General features: G+C 50.4%; 1 protein-coding gene across 11 annotated transcripts in view; it reads left to right on the top strand.

The window, feature by feature from the left end:
- The first annotated feature begins 738 nt into the window (after positions 1-738).
- The window catches only part of MSI2 (musashi RNA binding protein 2), a 335,448-nt gene continuing 309,145 nt past the window's right edge, over positions 739-27,041 (top strand). For all 11 annotated transcript variants that reach the window (XM_038759053.1, XM_038759052.1, XM_038759056.1 and 8 more), the window contains exons 1-5: positions 739-800; positions 1,032-1,072; positions 2,972-3,053; positions 3,738-3,822; positions 7,875-7,916. In XM_038759053.1, the coding sequence (XP_038614981.1) occupies positions 739-800; positions 1,032-1,072; positions 2,972-3,053; positions 3,738-3,822; positions 7,875-7,916 (312 nt within the window). The remainder of the gene's footprint in view (positions 801-1,031; positions 1,073-2,971; positions 3,054-3,737; positions 3,823-7,874; positions 7,917-27,041) is intronic.

Below are 27,041 nucleotides of genomic sequence, written 5' to 3'. Positions count from 1 at the left end.
CTTAGCCCAGCGCTCCGCGCACAGTGAGCGCGCAGTCAGTAGGACTGAATGAATGAATGAATGAATGAATGTGAGCCCATTGTTGGTTAGGGACCATCTATGTCCTTCCCAAGCGCTTAGCCCAGCGCTCCGCGCACAGTGAGCGCTCAATCAATAGGATTGAATGAATGAATGAATGCGAGCCCGTTGTTGGTTAGGGGCCGCCTGTGCCCTTCCCAAGCGCTGAGCCCAGCGCTCCGCGCCCAGTGAGCGCTCAGTCAGTGGGGCTGAATGAACGAATGAATGAATGTTGCCGACTTGCCCATCCCAGGCGCTCAGTCCGATGGAATGAATGAATGAATGAGTGCGTGCGCGCGCGCCCGGGGGGGGGGGAGAGCGCGCGAGCTGGGCCCCTCCCCCCCGCGGGGGGGGGGGTGGGGTGGGCGTGACGTCACCGGGATTGGTTACACGGCGTTCTAGAACTCCGCCCCACGTGCGCCCGCGGAGCGGGGAGGGAGGGAGGCGCCGAGCCCACGTGTGACGGCTCTCGCCGCTTCCCCGGCCCCGTGGCTCGGCCCGGGAGGAGGGAGGAGGAGGAGGAGGGAGAGGAAGAGGAGGAGGAGGAGGAGGAGGAGGGAGAGGTCGGGCTCCCGGCCGGCCGCGGCTCCCGTCGGCTCTCAGTGTGGGGCTGCGCGGCGGCCGGGGCTGGGGCTGGGGCTGGGGCTGGGGCTGGGGGGGCGGGCGGGGGGGGGCTCCGACATGGAGGCAGATGGCAGCCAAGCCACCCCTGGAAGCCCCAACGACTCGCAGCACGACCCCGGGTAAGCCCCCCACCCCCCCTCCCCACCCCATCCAAGTTACACACCTTTGTTTGATCGCACGGCACCCCAACCTCCCCCCCCCCCACCCCCCTTCCCTTCTCGGTTCTTTCTCTGTCTCTGTCTGTCCCCCCCTCCCCCCCCCCGCCCCCTTCCTCGTAGCTTTTGTAAGTTACACGTCAAAATGGCCGATCTGACATCTGTGCTCACTTCTGTTATGTTTTCCTCCCCCAGTAAAATGTTCATCGGGGGCCTGAGCTGGCAGACCTCACCAGGTAAGGGAGGGGAGGGGGGTGGGGGGGGGGGGATGATCGGATCCCCCCCCCCCCCCCCCCCGCCCCCCGGCTGCTTTACTCGTTCAGTCGGTCAGTCGGGGTTAGGGAGCGCTTGCTGTGTGCGGGGCGCTGGGCGAAGCGCTTGGGAAGGACAATTAAGCGTATTTATTGCTGGGAAGTACAGTCAATCATCAGTCGTATTGATTGAGCGCTTACTGTGTGCAAAGCACTGGACTAAGCGCTTGGGAAGTACAGTCAATCATCAGTCGTATTTATTGAGCGCTTACTGTGTGCAAAGCACTGGACTACACGCTTGGGAAGTACAGTCATCAGTCGTATTTATTGAGCGCTTACTGTGTGCGGAGCACTGGACTACACGCTTGGGAAGTACAGTCATCAGTCGTATTTATTGAGCGCTTACTGTGTGCGGAGCACTGGACTAAACGCTTGGGAATTACAGTCAATCATCAGTCGTATTTACTGAGCGCTTACTGTGTGCGGAGCACTGGACTAAACGCTTGGGAAGTACAGTCAATCATCAGTCGTATTTATTGAGCGCTTACTGTGTGCGGAGCACTGGACTAAACGCTTGGGAAGTACAGTCAATCATCAGTCGTATTTACTGAGCGCTTACTGTGTGCAAAGCACTGGACTAAACGCTTGGGAAGTACAGTCAATCATCAGTCGTATTTATTGAGCGCTTACTGTGTGCAAAGCACTGGACTACACGCTTGGGAAGTACAGTCATCAGTCGTATTTATTGAGCGCTTACTGTGTGCGGAGCACTGGACTAAACGCTTGGGAAGTACAGCCAATCATCAGTCGTATTTATTGAGCGCTTACTGTGTGTGGAGCACTGGACTAAGCGCTTGGGAAGTACAATCAATCATCAGTCGTATTGAGCGCTTACTGTGTGCAGAGCACTGGACTAAACGCTTGGGAAGTACAGTCAATCATCCATCGTATTTACTGAGCGCTTACTGTGTGCAGAGCACTGGACTAAACGCTTGGGAAGTACAATCAATCAGTCGTATTTACTGAGCGCTTACTGTGCGCAGAGCACTGGACTAAGCGCTTGGGAAGTACAATCAATCAGTCGTAATTAATGAGCGCTTACTGTGTGCAGAACAATGGACTAAGCGTTTTGGAAGTACAATTAATCAATCGTATTTATTGAGCGCTCACTGTGTGCGGAGCACTGGACTAAGCTCTTGGGAAGTGCAATCAATCAGTCGTGTTTCATGAGCGCTTACTGTGTACGGAGCGCTGGACTAAGCGCTTGGGAAGTACAATCAGTCAATTGTATTTATTGAGCGCTTACTGTGTGCAGAGCACTGGACTAAGCGCTTGGGAAGTACAATTAATCGTATTTATTGAGCGCTTACTGTGTGCAGAGCACTGGACTAAGCGCTTGGGAAGTACAATTAATCGTATTTATTGAGCGCTTACTGTGTGCAGAGCACTGGACTAAGCGCTTGGGAAGTCCAAGTTGGCAACATAGAGAGACGGTCCCTACCCAACAGCGGGCTCACAGTCTAGAAGGGGGAGACACAACAAAACAAAACATGTTAACAAAATAAAATAGAATAGATCTGTACAAGTTGGCAACATATAGAGACGGCCCCTACCCAACAGTGGGCTCACTTTATTGCTCTTTGTTATCCCACTCCATCCCCCACACCCCGGCCATTGACTCCCCACTTCTGTGCAAGGTTATTTTTTTAAATAGCAAATCCTTTCCGAGCCCTCTATTCGACCTCTATTGCCGAGTTTCCCCCGGTGTGTTCAAGAAATGGAAAAAAAAAATATATAAACAAGTAGTTTTGTTTTCGTCCGGCGTTCAAAATTTGCATTGCTGTTTTTTTTTTTTTCTCCCCCCTCCCTCCCCTCTCTCTACAGATAGCCTTAGAGACTATTTTAGCAAATTTGGAGAAATTAGAGAATGTATGGTCATGAGAGATCCCACCACAAAGCGCTCCAGGTAAATCACCCTTTTGGGATTCTGCTTTTATTTGGAACAAAGTTTAAGTGTTAAGGAGGTGGGGGTGGGCCGCAGAAGTACCAGCGGGTCAGGATTACAAAAAAAAAAATAAATTATGTGATTTTGAATTCCCCTCCATTCTCTCCTCTGCCCTCCGAAGCAAGGTTCTTGTGAATTCTCACTTTGGTGTTTTTGGACTCATTTCTGGGCTTTGTAGCATGTGTTTCTTCATCTTTTTGGCATCCAGAATATGACATTGAGCTTCGTACGCTTTTGCAAGTAGTTTTTCTTTTTTTTTATATATATTTCACTTCTCTCAAATCATCTTTCCCAGGTCTTGAGCCTCCTCGTTGGAAGGTGAACCTCACCCTAAAGTGCCCTACATGCTTCAGTCTAAAACAAAGCTTTAAGAGGGGGAGGAGTGGGGCCAAGAGGGAACTGTGGTGGCCAGTGATTGGCGAGAGACACCAATAACCAAGTTGCCGCCCCCCCTTTCACCCATTGAACCGAATGTATTTTTCCATTTTTAACTGGGAGGGACTGGGGAGGATAGGCGGAATGGGAAAGAGGGGAAAAGAGATTGTTTTGCCCTGGTTTCCTCTTGCTCTCCTCTCTGCTTCTTTTAAAAAAAAAAATAATTTTGGGTTTTTTTTTCCTAATTTTTCTTATTTTGTCTCATTTCAGAGGCTTCGGTTTCGTTACGTTTGCCGATCCAGCAAGTGTAGATAAAGTATTAGCTCAGCCCCATCATGAGTTAGATTCCAAGACGGTATGTTTTTGTTGTTCTTCGCTCCTTTTCTGCAATGTTACCACTATGACAGGCTCATTTAAAGGGACAGTGTCCTTATGGTTGGTTGGCTGGAACTGGGCATTTTTAAGGGGGTGGGGAGGGAGATGTAATTTGAATTTGTGATTTTGGGGATTTTTTTTGTTTTTTTTAACGTTGCCCTAGTTTCTGCTGTAGATGAAATGAGGTGCAGATCGTCGAGTTTTGTGGCCAGCGAGGTTGGGGAACTTTTCAGACAGCCGAGTTGTCTGAATGGTGAAAAATCTAAACAAAATAGAGCGTGTGGCGGGACCCCCCACCTTGCCCCCAACTATGAAGTGGATTTCTGGGAACCAGTTGGGGCCTCTCCCACCCCCTGGCCAGTGGGATGGACTCCAGGGGGTCAGGTCTCAGCAGAGACGAAGTGTTTGGGTTTGGGATTTTGGAAGGGGCGGGGAGAACGCATCCCTTTACCAACCGACCTAGGGGATGTGGGAGTCTCCTGGGCTCATAAGGCCTTGGACTGGGCCGTTTGATTCGTTTTCTGTTTTGTTTTTCCCTCTCGTCTCTGTCGTCTTATCACACCTAAAACTTTGATTTGGAGTGTGGGTACTCTGAGCCAGTTGGAGGCCTCAGCGATCCCAGAGGGAGTGGGAAAAGACTGCTGGAGTTCAGAAATGCTGTTGGTCCCGTCTGAAGAGGGAGAGAGACATCTGATTAGGTTTTAACTCCTTGGTTGAACAAAGCGAAATGGGGGCCGGGGGTGGGGGAGCTGCAGCAGTTTGGTGTTCTTTCAAACTGTCTTGCGTGGCTTGTGGTTTGATGTGACCCCCTCCCCAGAGCAAAGTTTTCTTTCATTCTACCGTGGCTGCGTTAATTAGGGGGCCAGGTCGACACTGCCATTTTATATTGGTGAGTCTTTGATGTCATTTAGCTAGGGAGGGTTAGGATTATTGCAGACTGTCTAGGCTGTTTGAATTTTCACGATCCTCCCGAGATTCTCCCTTCCCCAAACAGGGAGACCATGAGGGCACTTTTTTTTTTTTTTTCCTTTTTATTTTTCTTCCAAATTTTCCTTCAGCTTCTGCCAGGCTTGCCAAAGCCTGCAACACTCAGCCTTCTGCATTCTTGGATAATTTGATTTGAAGTATAATCAGTTGTAGTGTGATAACCAATTCATCTGGCCAAAGAATGCGTTTCTCATTTCCATTCTTGGGAGGGAGAAACTCAAAAAGGGAACACAAATTAATATTACGGTGCTGAAAAATGAACCCAGGAAAATATTATACGATAGACCTACGAAAGTCTTCTTTAGCAGGAGACCTAAGAAATAGTTGTTTGTCCGTAACACCTCCCAACCCCAGATTTGCCCTTTCAGCCCCGTCCCTCTCCCTTTTCCCGTTTAGAATTTATTTTGGCGGCAGAAAAATTCATTTCTATCAGGCTGGTGGTTCTGTGATAATGGAATCCACTTGCAGGACAAAAATAAATCCCGTCTCTCTCAGGTGTAAATCAGTTCAATTTTCACTCATTATTTGTTGACGTGTTTCTGGTTATTGTTATTTAGTGTAACGTAGCCTTTGACTTTGTTTCAACGTGTTCAGTGCAGGAGGCAGATCGGTTGGAAACGGCGATCTTGTTTACAGTTACCTTAAAAGCTTTGTTTAGGTAATGGCCATTCATTGCAAAAATAGTACCCTAGTCACTTCCTAGAGGACTTTGTAGCTACAGTAAGTAGAAATGTACCTAACTAAACTAATTTATTTTGGTAGTTTTCTTTATTATCATTATTGTTATTATTTTACTAGTTGATAGGGATTTACAAAAGGTATGGATTTGCCATGCTCATTTTAGGGCTCCATTAAAAACTGTGATACTCCCAAAGTTCCTTCCCCCAAAACAAAATACACTGACCTAAAGCAAATCGCCATTCCACCGTATGGCGTCTTGAATTCTGAGAATTGGCCTTCGTAAATTAGCATCCTACTTTGGAAGCTCTTTGAATGGCCCTTCCCAGTCTCTCGTCCCGTCCTTTCCGACATTGCCGGATCGCCCGAGAGTGCAACTGTGCATTATTCCCCTCGTGTGCTGGCCAGCCTTCCCTGTTTATTTTTTTTTCTTCTGGAAATGGTTACGAAAGGTTCATTCCTGCCTTAAATTGGTCAGCAGAATGGAAAATCCACACCTGTTGTATTTCTCTCTTAGACGAGTATCTAGTCAGTACTGCCTACATCTGTAGACAATGTTAATCTTTTGGAAGGGTAGCTTTTTAGATAAAGGATAATCGTTTTGGGTTTTTTTTCTCTTAAAAAAAATAATCTCTCATTTCTCAGGTGTGCGTGATCAAAAGAGGAGCCCGGTTTTTACTTTAGTCCCTTGGATTTTTGATGGTGCATTAAATGATTATGTAATTGAAACGATTCCCTGTCACCTTGTGACATGACTCCTAGAAGAAGAGCCTCAGAAGAAATAAACTGAGTATTTCATCCTTATCTGGGCAGGTTGAGGGTTTTTGTTTTTGTTTTTTAATTCATTTCACTTTTTATTGTGGTAGACTATGAAGTTCAGATTTATACTTCAAAATGAAGTAGTTTTCCCTCTGAAACCCTGGAGTTGGAGGCAGCTCATTTCCGGCGGGCTTTAGCCCATTCTCCTGAGTTTGCCCAAAGACTTTAGGACTTTGGAGAAGCCTAAAGGAGGGCTCCTGAGGCATGTGCTTGGATTCGTGGAGCCATTCCTGCTAGCCATGCCCCCAAACCAGGACGTTCCACCGAATGCTCTGGTGGGAAACTTTTATAGTATGACATCATCCTCCCTGACTAGCAGAGAATCGGGGCCTAGGTTTCCTTGGTTGTCTCATCTGAAAGTTGTTTTTCTTGTAATTAAAGAACGAACTCTCCTCAGACCTTTGCCTTGATTTTAAAATTCTCTTCGTTTCTTTCATAGGATGTTAGGGCCTGCCCCACGCCTGTCCCTTCTTTCCCCCCCTCCTCTCTTCCTCCCCCTCCTCTCCCCTTTTATTCATTCATTCATTCATTCAATTGTATTTATTGAGCGCTTACTGTATGCAGAGCACTGTACTAAGCGCTTGGGAAGTACAAGTTGGCAACATATAGAGACGGTCCCTACCCAAGGGCTCTCAGTCTAGATGGTTCCCTCTTCCTCCCCCTCCTCTCCCCCTTCTTCCCCCTCCTCTCCCCCCTTCCCCTTCTCTCCCCTCTTCACCTCTCCCCCGCCTTCCAGTGTCCTTGCTTCTCCAGATTGTTTTAGGCAGCTGCTCATGGGAAGGTGGTGATTCCTTTTTTGGGGAGGGGGTGGGGGGAAGAAGGGGAAGTAAGAAAATTTGGACCTGGAGCCCCAGGAGTTTCTAAGAGTTTGTTTTTTTCTGCCTTTAAAAAACAACAAAAACCCCCAAGACTGGGCACGCCTAACCTTTGAGGGTAACTGAAGAGCGGATGATCCAAGACTATAATATCATAACAGACAGCTCTTTTGAAAATTCTGAAGTTTGCCAAAGTGATTTGACTTAAGCAGAGTTTTGTATGGGTCTGACTATCGTTCCGGCCCCAAGTCCAACCCCCATTATTTACTTAGTTGTTCTATCAGCAGGGCCAGGGGTAACAGCAAATTACCTTTATAGTCAGTGATGCATCCATTTAATTAGGAAGATAGGATTTGTTTTATAAAAATCCAAAATGATGTTACCGTCTTATCTTCCAGCAATGCATCACAGATTAGAAGCAGGCATTATTCGGTATTCAGTGTTTAAGTGTTTGCTTAGACCTTTGTCACAGTAACCCAGAACAACTTGTGAATTACAGTTTGGAATGCGTTTTATGAGTTCAGAGAACAAGAGCAGTATGAATTTTGTGTGTGTCCCGTCCCCAAGAGGCCAGTTGAGAGACCCTCCCCTTTCAACTGGCCCGGAAGGTTCTACAGTGTCAATTTCTAAACCTGAGAAATGAGGGATTAATAATTGGGATGCATTTCTGCTTTTCTCCTCTTTGGCAAGTACCACCACACTGACCGGCTCTCCTCTCCCTCTCTCTCCTCAGATTGACCCCAAAGTTGCATTCCCCCGTCGGGCGCAGCCCAAGGTAAGCGAGAGGCTCGGCGCGGCGCGGAAGTTTTTGGCCAGCAGAGCCAGCGTGGCCGGGCAGTTCCGGTTTCAAAGCGGGGAATTGGCAGGGCAAGGTTTTGAAGCCAGAGCGTGGGGCGTCTTAGCGGGGCTGGCCTGGGACCAGGGGAGGGTCACCCTGCGAGGGCACTTCCCGACTCCCTTCCGGACAGACCCCCTTGGAGGGGACGGACGCTCGGGGACTAGGCTGGGGGGATAGGCGGCAATGGACTGTTTGGTCTGGGGAAGAGGTCTGGGCTCCGGGCCTGCCGCCTCTGCTTCCCGGGGCCGTCGTGTGTTGGAGAAGCCCAGACGACTGCGGAGCGAATCCGACTCGGGGGCCGCTTAGACGCGGCCTTCGGACCGTCCTCTCGGAGTGTGGGTGTCGGGAAAGCTCCCTCCGGATAACCTTTTCGAGCTTGTCTGGAGGCTTTTGGAATGTAGTCTGAATCACAAAACTCGCAGCAAGTCACGTAGAAGAAGGAGCCCCCTGCCCCTTGGACGCGGCCAGCGGGACCGGCCTGCGGAGGGGACCCTCCCGGCCCGAGGGGCTAAAGTCGATGTTCTTATTTTTACAGGGTGAAACTGGAAATTGCTGGGAGGGTTTTTGGGCCGGGCCGCCCTGCGTCACGGGCAAAGAAGTTTTGTTCTGACTTCTTGATTTAACGTGTCGGAGGACTGGGACAAGGTTGAGAATTCAAACCGGACTTTCCTTTTTCACAAGCGGGTGGAGCGAGGGGAGTAGTTTCCTTGGGCCGGGGATGGCTCTTAAGTTGTCCACGATATTTTTAGATCTAGGGGCTCCTCTTCAAAGGCGCAATTGGGACTGGGCTGGACCGCTGTTGGAATTTACCTTGCATTCTTTCTCCCTGGGCTGGGGTCCTCTGGGACAAGGGGTGGGGAGGGGAAGCATAGGTGCTCCATGGGGGACAGGGGCTTGATCTGGAGGGGAAGCCCAAACCGATGGTTTTGGCACAGTCTTCCGGGAGAGGGGAAACATTTTCATGGCGCCGGGGAAGGGAATGAACTGGGGCCCCTAAAGAGTAATCAATCAGTCAGTCTCTGGTATTTATTGAGCATGTCCTATGTGCAGAGCGCTGTACTAAGCTCACTTGGGAAAATATAATTACAGCAGAATTAGCGGACATGTTCCCTGCCCATAACGAGCTTATGGTCTACAGTCTTGAGTCTCTGCTCCAGAGAGTTGCCTGCTGTGTGATGCGATGCAGGTGTTTTGAGATTTCAACCTCAGAGACAGTTAAGGAAGGGCTGTCTAAGGAAAAAAAAAGGTTAACGTCACCTAAAGAAAAGGGAGTTAACTCTTTCATGGCGCATCTTTCTCAGAACGGGGCTCTTACTCTGACCCAGAGGACCTGTGGTGTATTTGGGTTTTTGAGCCATCGGAGTGCTAGTTCTAGATTCGTTTAGTAGTCTTAATGGGGGAAGACTTCACATTTCAGAACCCCTAGCTAGCTCTGAGGCCTGGATATTGTACCGTTCATTTTCCTCCATCAAGATCTTGAAATTTTTCAGGATTTAGGTTTCTCAGGTTGGGAATCAAACTGGCAGTATCTTTGACGTGTACCAGAGGTGGAAATGACTTGTCCAAGGTGTTTAGGCTCTCGCCCCCCCCCGCCCCCCCGCCCAACTATCAAGGCCCCCTTTCCTTATTTTTTGTGTTTTTCTTCTTATTATGGCCAGCAAAGTAGCCTTTGGACTTTATAGGATACTGTAGGTCATTTCAGCCTCCTGGGTGCTTCATCTTTGGACAAAGAATAATAATTATTACTATTATTATTGTTGTGATATTTAAGCACTTGTGTCAAGTACTGTTCTAAGAGCTGGAGTAGATGCAGGTTAATCAGGTTGGACACAGTCCCTGTCCCACATGGGTGTCTCAGTCACTGAGACCCATATATATATGTATATATGGTTGTACATATTTATTACTCTATTTATTTATTTATTTATTTATTTTACTTGTACATTTCTATCCTACTTATTTTATTTTGTTGGTATGTTTGGTTCTGTTCTCTGTCTCCCCCTTTTAGACTGTGAGCCCACTGTTGGGTAGGGACTGTCTCTATGTGATGCCAGTTTGTACTTCCCAAGCGCTTAGTACAGTGCTCTGCACATAGTAAGCGCTCAATAAATACGATTGATTGATTGATTGATTGAGACAGAGGGTGAAGAGGTATCGAATCCACATTTTACAAATGAGGAAACTGAGGCATAGAGCAGTTAAGGGTCTTGCCCGAGGACATAGAACAAGCAATTGGCAGAAAAATTCATAGTTGCAAGGAAGGTTTCCACCCTCATTCTGGGCTCAAATATATCCATTGCAACTTTGGACGGTGGGATTCTTAGATGAGACTTGTGACACATGAGCACTTAGCACAGATGGCTGCGGATGTGAACGGCTTATTCATCATCATCACCATCATTAATAGGTCAACCAGTCAATGATATTGGAGAAGCAGCGTGGCTCAGTGGAAAGAGCACGGGCTTGGGAGTCAGGTCATGGGTTCTAATTCCGGCTCCACCCCTTGTCAGCTGTGTGACTTTGGGCGAGTCACTCAACTTCTCTGGGCCTCAGTTACCTCATCTGTGAAATAGGGATTAAAACTGCGAGCCCCATGTGGGACAATCTGATTACCTAATATCCACCCCAGTGATTAGAACAGTGCTTGGCACGTAGTAAGCGCCTAACGAATACCATCATTATTATTAAACACCTTCTGTGTGCAGAGCCCTGTTCCAAGTGCTTGGGAGAGTATGGTGATGATGGTCTTGATTATGTGCTTACTATGTGCCCAGCGTTGCACTGAGCACTTGGATGTCGATAGAGGATGATCCGATTGGACTCGGGTCCCATCCCACCTGGAACTCAAGGTCTGGGAGGGAGGAAGACTTGGGTCCCCCGATGCTTTCATGCCTCGGACGAGTTGCAACCGAAATCCGGTAGCCACAGCGTAAGGCGTCTGAGTCATCCCCAAGATACACAAGTGGATGGTCCGCAAGAAGCAGTCGGAGGATCCGAGGTGTGAAAGGGGATGTGGTAGTGACTTATTCGAGGTATGTAGTCCAACTGGTCGCTGACCCCCCCCCCCCCCCAAAATATCAAACTCCTAGGATACTGTGGGTCATTAAGGGTATTAAGCCCTTCCCCTGTGCTCAGCGTGGGGATAGGTTCAGTAATAATAATAATAATAATAATGGCAATTATTAAGCATTTACTATGTGCAATGCACTGTTCTAAGCACTGGGGAGGTTACAAGGTGATCAGGTTGTCCCATGGCGGGGGCTCACAGTCTTAATCCCCATTTTATAGATGAGGTAACTGAGGCCCAGAGAAGTGAAGTGACTTGCCCAAAATCACACAGCTGGACAATCGGTGGAGCTGGGATTTGAACCCATGACCTCTGACTCCAAAGCCCGGGCTCTTTCCACTGAGCCACACAGCAAGAGTTCAGACAGAGTCCTGGTCCCACAAGGGACTCATGGCCCAAATGGGAGCTGTTTGGCAAGATTTCTTGGCTTTGAGTAGAGACTTTGACCACTAGATTGTAAGCTCCAGGAGGGCAGGGGCTCTGACTTCAAACTCTGATACATTGTACTCTCCCAAACTCTCAGTGTATAGTGCAGTGTAGACGCTCAGTAAACCCCCTTCATTGCTTGAGGTGGTGTGCAGTGTAGTGGGAGGCACCCACGGGGGGCAGTGCACTGTACTAAGTGCTCGGGAAGACATTCATTCATTCAATCGTATTTATTGAGTGCTTACTGTGTGTAGAGCACTGTACTAAGCACTTGGGACGTACAAGTTGGCAACATATAGAGACGGTCCCTACCCAACAATGGGCTCACAGTCAAGAAGGGGGAGACAGACAACAAAACAGAACATGTGGACATGTGGGCAGGTGTCAAGTAGAACAAAAAGAATTAAAGCTAAAAGCTAAATGTCCCTCTTGGGGCCTTCTGTCCTCGGTTTCCCTTCCTGCCAGGACCCAGCTGGGCTTCTGCTTGGCCCGGCGACGGTTCTGGGGCTCTTTGGGGTGGCTGTCTCCTCGGGCGCAGGATCACTCCGTGGAAGGTGTTATAGGAGGGAAGATGAGGATCAAAGAAGAGAAATGCAGCGTCAAAGGAAATCAGCAGCAAGGCAGAGCAGATTTTCCATTAAATGCCATCACGATACATTCTTTATCTCATCTTTTATAAATAAAAGTCCATTTCGACCCACTCTGTCTGGAACGAGGGGCCGAATGGAGGGTTTTGAATGCAGCCATTCATTTCTCCCCCCGCTGAGGACTTCAGCGGTCCGGGCCCAAAGCAGAATTGCATTTTGTGAACCGGTCAAGAGTCGAGGGTTCGGAAGCTGACGGGCGTCAGTCCGCCGGGTGCCGTGTGGGATTGCCGTGGAAGGGGGGCCCGCCCCCTCCTGCCCTGCGCTTTTTACTCGATGTGGCTTTCATTTGGTCGGGGGGTGACCGGATTTAAAAAGATCATTAACCTGGGCCCCAGTGTTCCCCCATCCTTGTCTTCTCTCCCGTCCACCATCCTCTTTATTGGTGTTTTTGCTGTGACTCTTAATGTGTGTTGCTTGTTGACCGGAGAGGGTGTGTGTGCGCGCGCGTGTGTGTGTGTGTGTGTGTGTGTGTGTGTGTGTGTGTGTGTGTGTGTGTAGCTGTTGGGAGTTTGGAGTTTTTGTTGTCAGAACAGAGCTGCTTGGTGGTGTTGGATCTGGGGGCTCCTCACATGTTTGTCCAGACGCTCAGCCTGTTGCCCAGGCTGTCATTACCTCCCAATTATCCTTGTGTGAACAACAACACTGAGTCAGGCTTTTTCCATTCCTCATTTTTTTTCTTTTTTTTTCAGGATGGGGGCCTCATGGGCTCATGTAGGCACCCCCTGGGCTTACCTGGGCACAGCTAAGGTCCCCCACCCCCACTCTTCCTCCCCCTTCTCCTTCCTCCACCTATGCTCCCCCTCTGCTCCTCCTGGTCACTTCTAATGTTGGGCTTCCCCCCTTCACTTCCCCCCAACCCTTATACACACATACACAAATACACACATATCTGCGCTCCTCCCCTCCACCCCCCCAGCCCCATCACCTTCCTCACTTCTCCACTCCACTACTGCTGTTTTTAGGGCCTGAGGCCTTCGCGTCAGTCAATCAATCCATCGTATTGGAGCGTTTACTATGTGCAGAGCACTGTACTAAGCACTTGGGAGAGTACAATATAGTAGAGCAGGTAAACACTTGCCTTGCCCAAAAGGAGCTTACAGTCTAGAAGTCACATGGTCAGAAAATCCGGCTACTGGGCACCAAATTGGGACCAGTTGTGGCAGCACTAATGCTTCTGGGCCAGGGCTGGACCGGGCCCCTGGACTCTACCGCCTCATCTAGGGTTCCCTTCTGGCAGCAAGGACCCTCAGAGAGAAGCAGAAGAGAAGCAGCGTGGCTCAGTGGAAAGAGCCTGGGCTTTGGAGTCAGAGGTCATGGGTTCAAGTTCCGGCTCCACCAATTGCCATCTGTGTGACTTTGGGCAAGTCACTTAACTTCTCTGTGCCTCAGTTACCTCATCTGTAAAGTGGGGATTAAGACTGTGAGCCCCCCATGGGACAACCTGATCACCTTGTAACCTCCCCAGCGCCTAGAACAGTGCTCTGCACATAGTAAGTACTTAATAAATACCATTATTATTATTATTATTAAGGCTGGGCTTTGCCTCCAGCCCTGAAGGGAGGGATCGGGGCTGCTGTGCCCGCCGTGCCCACTGTCGGGTGTGGGTCAATGGAGTGATGGGTGGCATCTTGTCCATCAGTTGGGAGGTGTCTGATGAGCGCTCACTGTGGAGAATATGGTGCTGAAGGGGCGTGCTGTGCTCCCAGCAGGGGCTGTCCTCCCCAGCAGTGCCAGGCTGTGCTACTAGCTGAGGGCACCCTCTCTGGGCTGTGCCAGGCTGTGTTGGGCTGTGCTGATCTGTGCTCCTGGCAGAGGGGGTCCTCCCCAGGCCGGGCATCTGGTAGGGGGCATCCTGGCAGGGGGCGTCCTCCCCAGGCCGGGCTTCCAGCAGGAGGGTGGCCTCGCCATTTCTAGCCTGTGCTTTGCCGCTCCGTCTCGTCCAGCACCTGTAAGTTGAGGGTTTTTTTGTGTGTGTTTATTTTTTCTGTTCATTCATTCATTCAATCATATTTATTGAGCGCTTACTGTGTGCAGAGCACTGTACTTGGAAAGTACAGTTCGGCATGGGTGTTCCCGGGTGTCTCCTGTTGTTCCTGCGTGTCTCTTGCTCCACATCGCTTCAAACAAATACGAACCCTATTCAGACATCGGGCCACCAAATGGTCTCTTCTCCTTACCTACCCCCCGCGATGCCAAGGTACAGCGTCTTGCCGTCGAGGGAGCCTGCAGAGCCTGCATTTTTCTCATGTGCAAACTGATGCCGTACCACTATGGCATCTTTGAGACAGGCAGGGCTGGTCAGCCCCTCCAGTTCTTCTTGGTTGGACTGCCAGCTGGAGTCCAAGGTGGACCATCCAGAGGGCGGGCTAGAAGATGGTGGTGGTGATAATAATAATAATAATGCTGATAATAATAAAGGTAAAAGTGGTATGTTAAGTACTTACTAGGTGCCAGGTACTGTGCTAAACACTGGGGTAGGTTCAAGAGCATCAGCTCACACACAGTCTCCTCCCCACACAGGGCTCACAGACCAAGAAGCAAGGAAAACAGATATTTAAATCTCCATTTTACAGATGAGGGAACTGGGGCACGGTGAATCGACTCGCCCTAAGGCCACAGCAGTTAAGTGGTGGAGTCAGGATTAGAACCAGGTCTTCTGGCTCCCAGGCTCTTTCCCATCTGACTCGAGGGGCTCCAACCCAAGGCATAGCCCATCAGGGTGAGTTCCTCTTCTGGGGGGCTCGGGGAGGGGGTGGCAGGATTTTAAGAGGATGGCCGATGAAAAAAATCACATTGAACCGAAATTCCTCTCCCAGAAGAATTTTGTCCAGAAAGTGCTTGAGGGAAAACTGATTGGCGCTCAACAGTCTAGTGTTTGTTTCCCCCTTTCCCCACCATCCTGCTCTCGACTCCTCCTGTGGGAGGATTCTCCTGCAAGCCCCTGGCCCCACAGCTGTGGTGGCGAGCAGGGGCCCCGGAGTCGCCCAAGGGACCGTGGACAGTGTCCACTGCCCCATCCACCTCCCCCCACCTCCTCTTCCCTCCCCTCAGAGTGTGGAGCCCCCACCTCCTCCCCCCTGTGAGCTGCCTGGGGCTAGGTCCCCTAATGACTGATCTAAAACCATCAAATTCATTTATTTGTCACTGGCCGTGACAGGCCAGTTAATGCTAATGGATTCTTTTTTTAGCCTGTTGTCTGGGATGAGTCTCTCCCAAATGTCCTGAAATCCGAAGCATTAGGGGAATGTGTAACTCCCCTGGGAGGGAGAAGGGACTGTGTGTGTGTGTGTGTGTGTGTGTGTGTGTGTGTGTGTGTGTGTGTGTGTGTGTGTGTGTGTGTGTGTGTGTCTGAAATTTTGGTGGGGAGACAGGGTAGCCCCAAGCTTCCATGGATTTGGGGGATGTGGCTCGCCACACTTCACTTCTCTGTGCGTCAGTTACCTCGTCTGTAAAATGGAGCCACGTAGGACAGGGACTGTGTCCAACCCAATTGGCTTGTATCCACCCCAGTGCTTAGTACAGTACCTGGCACATAGTAAGCACTTACCAAATACCTCAGTTATTATCCGGCTTCCCGGCCGTCTCAGTTCTGGGGCCCCTGCCAGGATCTCCAGGCTGTCCCCCCTGCATGCAAGGATGGGAAATGTTCCTGCCTAGGGGAGGGGTCCCTGGGAAAGGAGTTGGGGGCGGCCCCCGGGATTCCGCCCCGCCTTCTGTTTGACTTCCTCCTCATCTTTAAGGGCAGAGCAGGTTGTTGGAGGAGATTCAAGAATGTATCCTTCACCCAAATAAATATTTCCTGTAGAGCATTTACTAGTACGGAGACCCCCTACCCATAACACACTCACTCTCTTCATGCCTTCATGCCTTTCAAAATGTTGGGGGTGTGGGGTGGGGGAGGTGGTGTGTGTGTGTGTGTGTGTGTGTGTGTGTGTTGAATATAGTGTTCAGCAGAAGGAACTAGGGAGAGGACCTAGAAAACTTGTCCCTGTCTGTCCGTTAAGGCCGGTAGTCGTTTTCCCCAAGCAGAGGGGAAACCCCAAGCAGATCTGCAGGGGACCGGGTGGAAAGAAGCAGTGTGAGGGATGTCGATGAGTTGACCAGACCTCCGGGAGGGAAAATGGAAGAGACAAGTCACTGGTGAATAAGCGGTCTTCCCACGACTTGGAATTTCAATCAAGTTTGTCTCATACCGTATGCTTGGGGTGATTGTGGGGATGTCTGTGAGCATACACACACACCTTTCTTTTGCCTTGGCTCCTTAAGTTCTTGGTTGACAATTTCACCTGGAAACCTAGGTGACGATCACCTGCTAATGTGCCCCTCCCACCCCCCCAACACAGCAGTGTTTTTCCCCCCGCCCCCTGAGAGTAAACACTGAAACCCAGGAGGCCTTGGGGCTTACCTTCCGGCCTCCTGTGGAAGCCTCGGTGTCACCAAGCGAGGCTGACATTGTGGCACTAAGAACAACTGGAATATGAAGGTTGTGTGTGCCAAGAAAATTCAGTATCACCAAGTCTGAAATTAGACTCAGGGGTGGGGCTGGGGCTGGTGGTGAGGGGAGAAGCGGGCCAGGCTTCAACTTTGTTAAAATGCCCAAAACCGGTAACCCTATTAATACCAGCAGCCCAGTGGAAAATTCAAGTGGTTCACGGTGACCGTTCTGGTCTAAATATTTAAGTCCTTGGAAACGGTTTTCTTTGGTGCCATTTTGTAGTCCTGCAAGGGGGTGGAGGGAGCTCCTGGCTTTTAAGAAAAAACAAACAGTTTGGGCAGAAAATGCTAACAGGTGGTGGGGAAGCCTGGTCGGTTTTTCCCTGCTTTCACATCTGTCCTGTTACCTGACCTTGGAAAGTTGTCTTTGCCTCCTTCAGCTCTGGGCTGCCTCCTGGGAGAGGGGCTGAGCTGGAATGGACCACCACCAAAGAACGGATATATATTATTATTATTATATTTGCTAAGCACTTACTCTGTGTCAAGCACTTTTCTAAGTCTTGGGGTAGATTTAAGCACTTAGCACAATTAGTATTCTGATTATTACTGTTATTGTGACGGTGAACAGGGAGGGTAAGTATTATTGCTCAGCTGAGAATTGCCTTAAAGGGTCCGCTCCGAAGATGGATTGGGGCCTTGGGTGTCTGAACACAGAGCTTAGCTGGTCTCAGCCACCAGGAGCAGGACTCGGCTAGAGTCAAAGTGGGAGTGTGCAGAGAAATGGCAGTAGATTGAAATTGACTAATTACAGGGAAAAAAAATCATATTTGCTGCTCCATTAAGTGATTGCTAGGGTATGAAGCAGTTTATTGTAATTAATGCAGAAGGAGCAAGTAAGTTTGAGTTTTGAAGTTGCAGGGCTCCTTTTGTTTTTGTGGTTTAGTTCTCTGAGCTCTTTGCTGACCTTCCTGCCGACTGGTAACCTTCAGAATCGGAGGTGGTTCCCCCCAGGTCCTTGGGGTTTTCCAGAAAGGCAGGGTTCCAGGTCATCTGCAGTTGAGGATATGAGTTGGGGAGTAGAACTTCTTGAGTACTCCATCAGAGATTTGTTTGTTTCTTTTTCTTTCCTTCCTGTGACTGCTGCTGTTATTTCTTAATGTTATTTCAATTGTTGGGCAGGCAAGTAGCACTAGACTGTAAGCTCTTGAAGGGCAGGGATCCAGTCTACCAACTCTAGTGTATCATCCTCTCCCAAACATTTTGTATGGGGTTCTGTGTCCAGGAAGCACCCGATCAATCTTACTGATGGATTGATTGAATATCAGTCCATCAGTGGTATTTATTGAGCCCTCATTGTATACAGAGCACTGTTTTAAGTGCTTGGGAGAGTACACTAGTTGGTAGACTAATTGGTAGAGAAGCAGCGTGGCTCAGTGGAAAGAGCACGGGCTTTGGAGTCAGAGGTCACGGGTTCAAATCCTGCCTCTGCCAATTGTCAGTTGTGTGACTTTGGGCAAGTCACTTAACTTCTCTGGGCCTGTTACCTCATCTGTAAAATGGGGATTAAGACCATGAGCCCCCCGTGGGGCAACCTAATCACCTTGTAACCTCCCCAGCGCTTAGAACGGTGCTTTGCACATAGTAAGCGCTTAATAAATGCCATTATTATTATTAGACACGTTCCCTGTGCACAGTGAGCTTACAGTCTAGTGGTTGCCTTTCAAGTTCAAATCATCAGAGCCCTTCATCCTTGGGATGGAAATGGAACCCCAACCAACCTCTCCTAAACCTTTCCTTCGAAGGGTCCATGTTAATCAGCGGCAGTTCTGTTCTGGCCTCGTCCGTTTGGGGAGGTGATGTCAACCGGGAGGGTGTGGTGCGTTCTGGCCGGTGCAGTTATAAGGCCCTACGAATGAAAGGATTCAGAGTCGCTCTCCATAGGACGGCTCAGTTCAGTAAGCGCTTAATCAATACCACGGATGACCGATCGGAAGTTACTGGATATAGAGTTTCTGTGAGGGCCGCCTGGGTAGAAAATGGCTGTCAATCCGCCTGTCCAGTTGAAAATTGCCACCTCTCTCTGCCATTTGAGGGCCGAAACCAACCCCAGAGGGAGATGTGGAGTCAGACCATTAGGGTTGTCGAGCGAACAGCCTCCCGCCGTAGCGGAATCCAGCAGGTATCTCCGGCAAACGAGCCAGGAGCTACACCCCTGACTTCCTCTGGTCAGTAAAGCACTAGCCCCTCGCTGCTCGACGGCCCCGATGCTGCGCTTTTGAAAGTCAGTAGCCTGGTGGACGGATGAGAGCGTTGACCTTCGAGGCCAGAGGTTGAATTTTCGCAGTGACTTTGACCCAGTCACTTCCCCTTTTGGTGGAATGAAGTGAATGTCTGGTCCTCTGCCTCCTCTCAGAGGAATACAGTAACAGCATGTATATTTATTAAGCAATTCCTGTGCACTAAGCATTGGGGTGGATCTAAGGTAATTAACCAATCAATGATATATATTGAGCACTTAATGTGTGCAGAGGATTGGACTAAGCCCTTGGGAATGTACAATACAGCAGAGTTGGTAGACGGGATCCCTTCCCACAAGGAGTTTTCTGTCTCCAGGGCAGATTAGACAACCGTTCCAACATCGCAGTCGAAGAGGTAGGGAGAGTGGATATCTCATCCCCGTTCTACAGATGAAGAAGCTGAGGTCCAGAGGGATTAAGTGACTTGCCCGAAGTCACGCAGCTGGCCAGTGACTGGGCAGGACTGGAACTCAGGTCCTCTGACTTCTACCCCTAAGGCCAGGCTGCCCTCCAAGCGATTGAAATCAGAAATGGATCAGGTTTCCTTCGCCTCCCAGTTTGTTCAGTCCTTAGCTCCTGAGAAAGGAGGCCGGTAAATTCACAGTTATCTACCACTCCTCTGCTCCGGGGTCCTGGGAACACTGTCCCTGCCACCACCAGGTCCCGCCCCTTGCCCCCCCCACATTGGAGCGGGAAGCAGGTCGGGAATTGAGACTGTTGGGGTGGGAGAGGCAGCAAGGACATCAAGAGACTGCGTGTGTGTGTTTTTTTTGGTATTTCATTGTTGGTTGTTTCTGTTAGCCTCTACTCCCCACCTCATTGTAAACTCATAAGCAAGGACTGGGTTTAACTTGTGTCTTTCCTTTGGCTATTCCCAGGAGCCTGGAGTCTAGCAGCATCCTGCCTAAAGCAGGCCCTCGGCAGATGTTAGTGAATAAAAATCAATCAGTAACTAGTTCCAGGACAATGCTTGGGGTGGCCTGGTCAGAGGGAGACACGAGGTCATCATAGTCACCCGTTCCCAGGCCCTTTGCAGTTCTCAAGCCCCAGTCCGGAACAGGGCCCGGAGTCTCCAGGGATGCAGCCACCCTCCCCGTCCGGCATTAGCCGGGGTAGTGCCGCCCCCTCCGAGGACTCAAGGGTGACCGTGCCGACTTGCCAAGCCACCCACCTCATTTGGCCAGCTGGGTCTTCCCAGAAAATGCCCAGAGCTCTCCAAGCATCTAACAACCGCTGACTGTCTCGGGGAGGGAGATTGCTGTCCCCGTTTTGTGGGGTGTGGAAGAGGGTTAAGGGAGGCGAAGTGAAAGCAGCGTGGACCTGGGAAGGAGAGGGCCTGGGTTCTCATCCCTGCTCCGCCACTTGCCTGCTGTGTGACCTTGGACAAGTGCACTTCACTTCTTCGTGCCGCAGTTCCCTCATCTTGAAAATGAGGATAAAAATACCTGCTCTCCCTTCCCTTTTAGACTGTGAACCCCGTGTGGCACAGGGATCGTTTCCGACCCGATTATCTCGTATCCACCCCAGTGCCGGGCAAAGTGTCGGGCACATAGTAAGCGCTTAACAACAAGGTTATTATTAAGGCTGTAGCTAGCGTGGATCTCTCAGTGGGTGGGTATCTGTTGACTGTTGTTTTGATCAGGGCGAGGGATGAAGAGTGGGGGGTTAGGGTATAGGAAGAGGTCATCTCGGTCTCCAAGGCCCTCGTCCCAGGAGGTGATGCAGTGAATCGCGAGATGCTTTTGGAGCTCCTGACCCTTTCACCTTCAGTCATCCTTTCTGCAAACCCGGTGTCCAGGTTGCTGACTTCTCTGGGGCTTTAAGGCACACAACCATTGATCCCGTGGACTGAAAGCTTTTGTGACAACAGTGTCACTCCTGTGAAGGCAGAGGGGCTCCCAGGTAGCCAGCGGGGGCAAAACCCCGAGTGGAACGCGCGTCGGGAACGATCTGTAATCCGAGGGACTTGCCTGACGGAGCTGGCGTCGTACGCCGAGCCGATCAAAGTCCTCAGGCTGTTGCATAATGCTGTTCGCGCAGTCGGCAGGTGCGCCAGGCCTGCTTCCCTGCCCCCTCCAGGCTCCTGCTCTCTCTTCCTTCAGGGTGCAGGATGGGGGACGAGGAGGGGGGGGAATGCAGCCACCCCCGTGGAGGGGAGGGCCCCGGCCCCTGCGTGGGCTGCCTGGGGACTGCTTCCGCGGAGGCAGGCGAAGGAGCCTTTCAGCTCTCCTCTCAGGTGGAACAGGGAACAGGGCCGCCCGGTGAGGCAGCGACTGCTTCTCAGGGTGAAACCTCAAGAGAGTTGAACGGCGGAAACCTCTCTGCCCAGTCAGCCTAAAAAGTGCTGGTCAGAGCGGGTCCTGTCGGAGCCTTAACCCCCGCCCCCCGACAGGCGAGAACATCTCACTGCTTTAATTTGGACTCCCCAGACGCTGAGGAGGATGCGTGGCCTCCAGTAGATCGATCAGTCAATCAATGGTATTTATTGAGATACTCCTGGAATCGATGCTCCGACTACCGGGTCTGGGAGGAGGCATGCGAGGAGTCCGAGGTCCACTCCGTGAGCTCCTCGGGGAGCAGGATAACCAGCAGGGGCTGGCAGGCTCCTTAGGGTTTGGGGAGTGTAGGTCTTGAGCTCCTAGAAGGCAGGAATCTTGCTTATTTATTTGTTTTATGGTACTTATTAAACACTTACTCTGTGTCAAACACTGTTCTGAGCACTACGGTAGGTACAGATCACTTAGGTCGGACACAGTCCCTGTCCCGCTTGGGGCTCACAGTCTTAAGTAGGGGAGAGAACAGGTATTGAACCCCCATTTTACAGTTGAGGAAACTGAGGCACAGAGAAATGAAATCAATCAATCAGTCGTATTTATTGAGCGCTTACTGTGTGCAGAGCACTGTACTAAGCGCTTGGGAAGTACAAGTTGGCAACATATAGAGACAGTCCCTACCCAATAGTGGACTCACAGTCTAAAAGGGGGAGACAGAGAACAAAACCAAGCATACTAACAAAATAAATAGAATAGATATGTACAAGTAAAATAAATAAACAGAGTAATAAATATGTACAAGTATATATACAAGTGCTGTGGGGAAGGGAAGGAGGTAAGATGGGGGGATGAAGAGGGGTACGAGGGGGAGAGGAAGGAAGGGGCTCAGTCTGGGAAGGCATCCTGGAGGACGGGAGCTCTCAGTAGGGCCTTGGGGAAGGCCCGAGTAGTAGGGAATTTCTCCAGTAGGGAAATGACCTCCCCAAGGTCACAGAGCAGGCAGTTGGCAGAGCTGGGATTCAATCATTCATTCAATCGTATTTAGTGAGCGCTTCCTGTGTGCAGAGCACTGTACTAAGCGCTTGGGAAGTACAAGTTGGGATTAGATCCCAGGCCCTCTGATTCCTAGGTCAGTGCTTTTTCCACTTGGCCACACATCTCAGATCTCTTATGTCGGACTCTCCCGAGCACAGACTAGAGTAAGAGCTCCATAAGTACTCCTGGTTGATCGATCTCCCCGCGAGCCAGTAGCATTTACTGAACACAGTAGGCAGTGCTTGGGAGAAAAGAGTAATAATAATAATAATAATGATATTTGTTAAGCGCTTACTATGTGCAAAGCACTGTTCCAAATGCTGGGGAGGTTACAAGGTGATCAGGTTGTCCCACGGAGGGCTCACAGTTTTAATCCCCATTTTACAGATGAGGTAACTGAGGCCCAGAGAAGTTAAGTGACATGCCCAAAGTCACACAGCTGACAGTTGGCGGAGCTGGGATTTGAACCCATGACCTCTGACTCCAAAGCCCCTGCTCTTTCCACTGGTAGAAGATACGCCCCCTCCCCATGGAGGAGTTTGTAATTTGCCTAGCAATTTGGGGGCTTATTTGAGCAGAACCCAAACCAGAAGGCTAGTCCCAGGCAGGGCTTAAAGCCCCCGTGGTTTTGCGGGTGTGGCAGTCGGGTCCTTTTCAGGGAGGAGGATGGGGGTCGTTGTGGTCAGCCTGCTGGTCCCCGGCCCAGGTTTCCTCGAGAAAGCCGGCATCCTACCCGTCCCGCCGTCACCTGCTCCTTTGAAAAAAACAAAAACAAAACTGGGGTGGGATTAGGGGGGAGACCCCTGGCCGGCTGGGCATGGGGAACTAAACCTGGGATTGAGCCCCCCTCCACCAGGAGGTTGGCTTGGGTTCCCTGTCAGGGACCCTCTGCCCACACTACTGCTCCCTCAGGGATTGCGGTCCTAGGGGGCCCGGCCAGCTCATTCATTCATCATTCACTCATTCAGTCGTATTTATTGAGCGCTTACTATGTGCAGGGCGCTGTACTAATAATAAATAATGATAATGATGGCATTTGTTAAGCGCTTACTATGTGCAGAGCACTGTTCTAAGCGCTGGGGGGGGATACAGGGTGATCAGGTTGTCCCACGGGGGCTCACACTTTTAATCCCCATTTTACAGATGAGATAACTGAGGCTCGGAGAAGTTAAGTGACTTGCCCGAGGTCACACAGCAGACATGTGGCAGAGCCGGGATTCGAACCCATGACCTCTGACTCCGAAGCCCGGGCTCCTTCCACTGAGCCACGCTGCTTCTACTACTAAGCGCTTGGAAAGTCTATATCGGCAACATATAGAGACGGTCCCTACACAACAGTGGGCTCACAGTCTAGAAGCACAAGAAGCAGCGTGGCTCAGTGGAAAGAGCACGGGCTTTAGAGGCGGAGGTCAGGGGTTCAAATCCCGGCTCTGCCAACTGTCAGCTGTGTGACTTTGGGCAAGTCACTTCACTTCTCTGTGCCTCAGTTACCTCATCTGTAAAATGGGGATGAAGACTGTGAGTCCCCTGAGGGACAACCTGATCACCTTGTAACATCCCCAGCGCTTAGAACAGTGCTTTGCACATAGTAAGCGCTTAACAAATACCATCGTTATTATAATTGTTAGAAGGGGGAGACAATCAGCAAAGCAAAACAAGTAGACAGGTGTCAGTACCATCAGAGTAAATAGAATTATAGCTATATACACATCATTAATAAAATAAAGAGTAATAAGTATGTACAAATATACACAAGTGTGTGGAGGGGAAGGGGGTATGGTGGGGAGGAGGAAGAGAGGAAAAAGGGGGGGCCTCAGTCTGGGAAGGCCTCCTGGAGGAGGTGAGCTGTCAGTGGGGCTTTGAAGGGAGAAGAGAGCGAGCTTGGTGGATGTGTGGTCAGAAGGCATTCCAGGCCAGAGGTAGGATTTGGGCCGGGGGTCTACGACGGGACAGGTGAGAAGGAGGCACTTTGAGGAGGTTAGCGGCAGAGGAGCGGAGGGTGCGGGCTGGAGAAGGAGAGAAGGGAGGTGAGGTAGGAGGGGGCTCCCCACCTTTCTGCTGGTTCAGCCACCCTGTCCTAGCCCGCCCATCCCAGAGCCCCCAGATGGGGAGGGGTACCCAGGCTGGCCTGGTTTTACCAGGAAAATAATGACTGTGGCATTTGTTAAGCGCTTACTGTGTGCAGAATGCAGTACTAAGCAGGCAGATTGATACAGCGTCAGCAGATTAGACACAGTCCTTGTCCCACGTGGGGCTCGCAGACCAAGGGGGAGGGAAAAACAGGCATTGAATCCCCATTGTACAGATGAAGAAGCCGAGGCCCAGAGAAGTTAAGCGATTTACCCAAGATCACTTAACCTAGAACCTAGGTCCTCTTACGCCCGGGCTTTTTCCACTAGGCTCTCCTTCTTTTCTACGGCATGGAGAAACCCCGGGAAGGTCAACTTGTACTCTGGTTAAGGGATTTTGCTTAGGATGATGTTTCCGCTGCCCACAGAGGGCAGCATGGTCAGGAGGAAGGAGCCTGAGGCTGTGAGTTAGGAGACCCACCTTCTAATCCCAGTCCCCGCCTCTAGCCATCTGAGAGAATTTGGTCAAGTTGCTTCGCTTCTCTGGGCCGCAGTTTCCCTAGCTGTAAAACGCCTGCCGTCCGTCAGAGCCTCATGCCTCGAGAAGCAGCATGGCTTGGAGAAAATAGTTTGTGACTGGGAGGCAGGAGAGTTGGGTTTTGATCCCAGTTCAGTCACTTGCCTGCTGTGTGACTTCGGGTATGTCACTAAACTTGTAGGTGCCTCGCTTTCCTCATCTGTAAAATGGGATAAAACACCTGCATTCCATGCACCACGTCTGCGTCTGATTTGATGGTATCGTATCTACTCTGGTGCTTTGTATCTGCTCCAGCGCTGCCCAGTGCCAGACACATTGAAAACACTTAACGAATGCCACATTCATTATTATTGTTTATTATTATTAGTGGGGTGTGAGTCCCATGGGGGACAGGAACTTTGATCAGATGATGTGGCACAGTGTAAGTGCTTAGTAAAAGGTATTTTAATCCTTTTTCTAGCTTCAAGCACCTCCCGGGTTCACAGGCGATGTCTGTTCCATGGTTGGGGAGATCAGGGAGGCTTGGAATTAGGGCTCCTGGGCTCAGCACTTGATCTTTGACCTTGAGTTTGAGTTCCTTTTCTTGTTCCCCTATATGTAAAGTGGGTATTTTAGGATGGTCTGCCAGTGTTTGGTGCCATAGAGCTTTAAGTGAAAGCCTCTGTAGAGAGTGCTTCGGATTTACAGTGGCTTCACAAAATCCCTGGCATAGAGGTCCCGGGACTCGGGGGCAGGCTGGAACCTCGACCCTGACCGTTCTTCACCTGGACCTTCCTGGACTGAACTAGTTCTGAGGCGAGGGATAGTAACGAGGGACAGGCCTGGATGATTCCTGGTCTGCCCTGTATAATAAATCAGATCCTAAAATTAGTGCCAGGTTTCTTGCACTCTAATTCCTGCTGAGAGACTGTGTGTTGGAGGGGAGGACGGGGGTGTTGTCTGTGCATATGGGGTCTCTCAAAGGGAGAGGAGTTGGCTTCAAAGTCTCTGTCTACTTTGGGCCTCCCCCCCTCATGCTTTTTTTTTTTAACAGGGAGGGTGTGGGACTATAGAGAAATGTTTCAATCTTTTCTCCTGTTTGTGCTTGGTTAAGCCTCTGTCACTGCTGGTGGATGAGTTCCCTAGGAACTCTTCTGAAGGTTTTGTAATTGAGTCTTTTACCTCAGCGACAAGATATTATTAACCTTCAGTAAAGCAATTTACTCTGTGCTCCTTTGTGGGGCTGAGTTTTTTCAGGAAAATATGGACGTGGAGGAGGCTGACGTTCCGGGGGGGCTGGGCGTCAAGCGGCGACTTCTTTAATAATTTACATGGATTCCGGCCCCCTCCGTTGGCATCGGTTAAAGGCAGCCCCTCTGGTCACGATTATTTCTCTCTTAAAATAACACATTCACCTTTAACTGCAAATGGCTCGGAATGGGTCGTATTTAATTTTGAATTGCTCTGCGTTTAACTGCCCCCGTTACTCTGGAAGCCATGAAATGTTTTCATCTCCCTGCAGCTGTGAAGTGTGTGTGCTTGCGCGCGCACACACCCGCACATTTTTTCATCCCCACCCTTGTGCTTTTTCCTTCAAACCGTTGAGAACTTTAAAGACCCTTGTTTCACCGGAGAGGGTATTTCCACCAGTGGGCTCTTTTACCACCCCCCTAAAAAAAAACCCACTTCACTGGGAAATTATATGGGGACCTCTGGAGTCCTAGACAGTGGCACGTGTTGGAATTAAAATGCTTTTCTTGAGCAGGGCCCACCAGCCCAGACTGGGGGTGGATTTGTCTGCGGTATTGATCAGTGCCCAATTTGGGCGCTTCATCCCCGACAGATGTGTTGGAGACGAGTCCCGAGCCTTAAGTCCCTGGCTCAGCCCTGGAGAAGACCGGTTAGTTAGGAAAGAGTCTAACGAGCCCAGGTCCCGTGGGGAGCGGAGGGAGAGAGGGCTGAGCGGGAAAGGGGATCTGACCGGAGCCAGGAGTTGGATCGCGGGTGAGCCGCCCGGCAGATGATGGCCCAGGGGCCAATACAGCGGCTCCCCTTGGAATTGGAAGTCATGAACCTGGTGAGAGCACGGAGGGGCCCGTTGTGTCAGAGACACGATGGTTTAAATAGGACCAGAAGGGGTGAGCGATTTTGGAGGGAACCGGCTCTTTTTCACTCAAGGCAGTAACATTTTTCTCTTCAGGATGCCCTTGTGTGGGGAAATATCGATTGCCTTAAACCATATTCAAGTAGCCCGCTGCCAACCAGAAGAGCCTCCCTCCCCAAGCTAGGCCAGGGAG

This window comes from Tachyglossus aculeatus, chromosome 17 (genome assembly GCF_015852505.1).
Source record: "Tachyglossus aculeatus isolate mTacAcu1 chromosome 17, mTacAcu1.pri, whole genome shotgun sequence".
NCBI classification, from domain to species: Eukaryota; Metazoa; Chordata; class Mammalia; order Monotremata; family Tachyglossidae; genus Tachyglossus; species Tachyglossus aculeatus.
The sequence above is the reverse complement of the archived record's forward strand: the minus strand, read 5'-3'. Positions and strand labels throughout refer to the sequence as shown.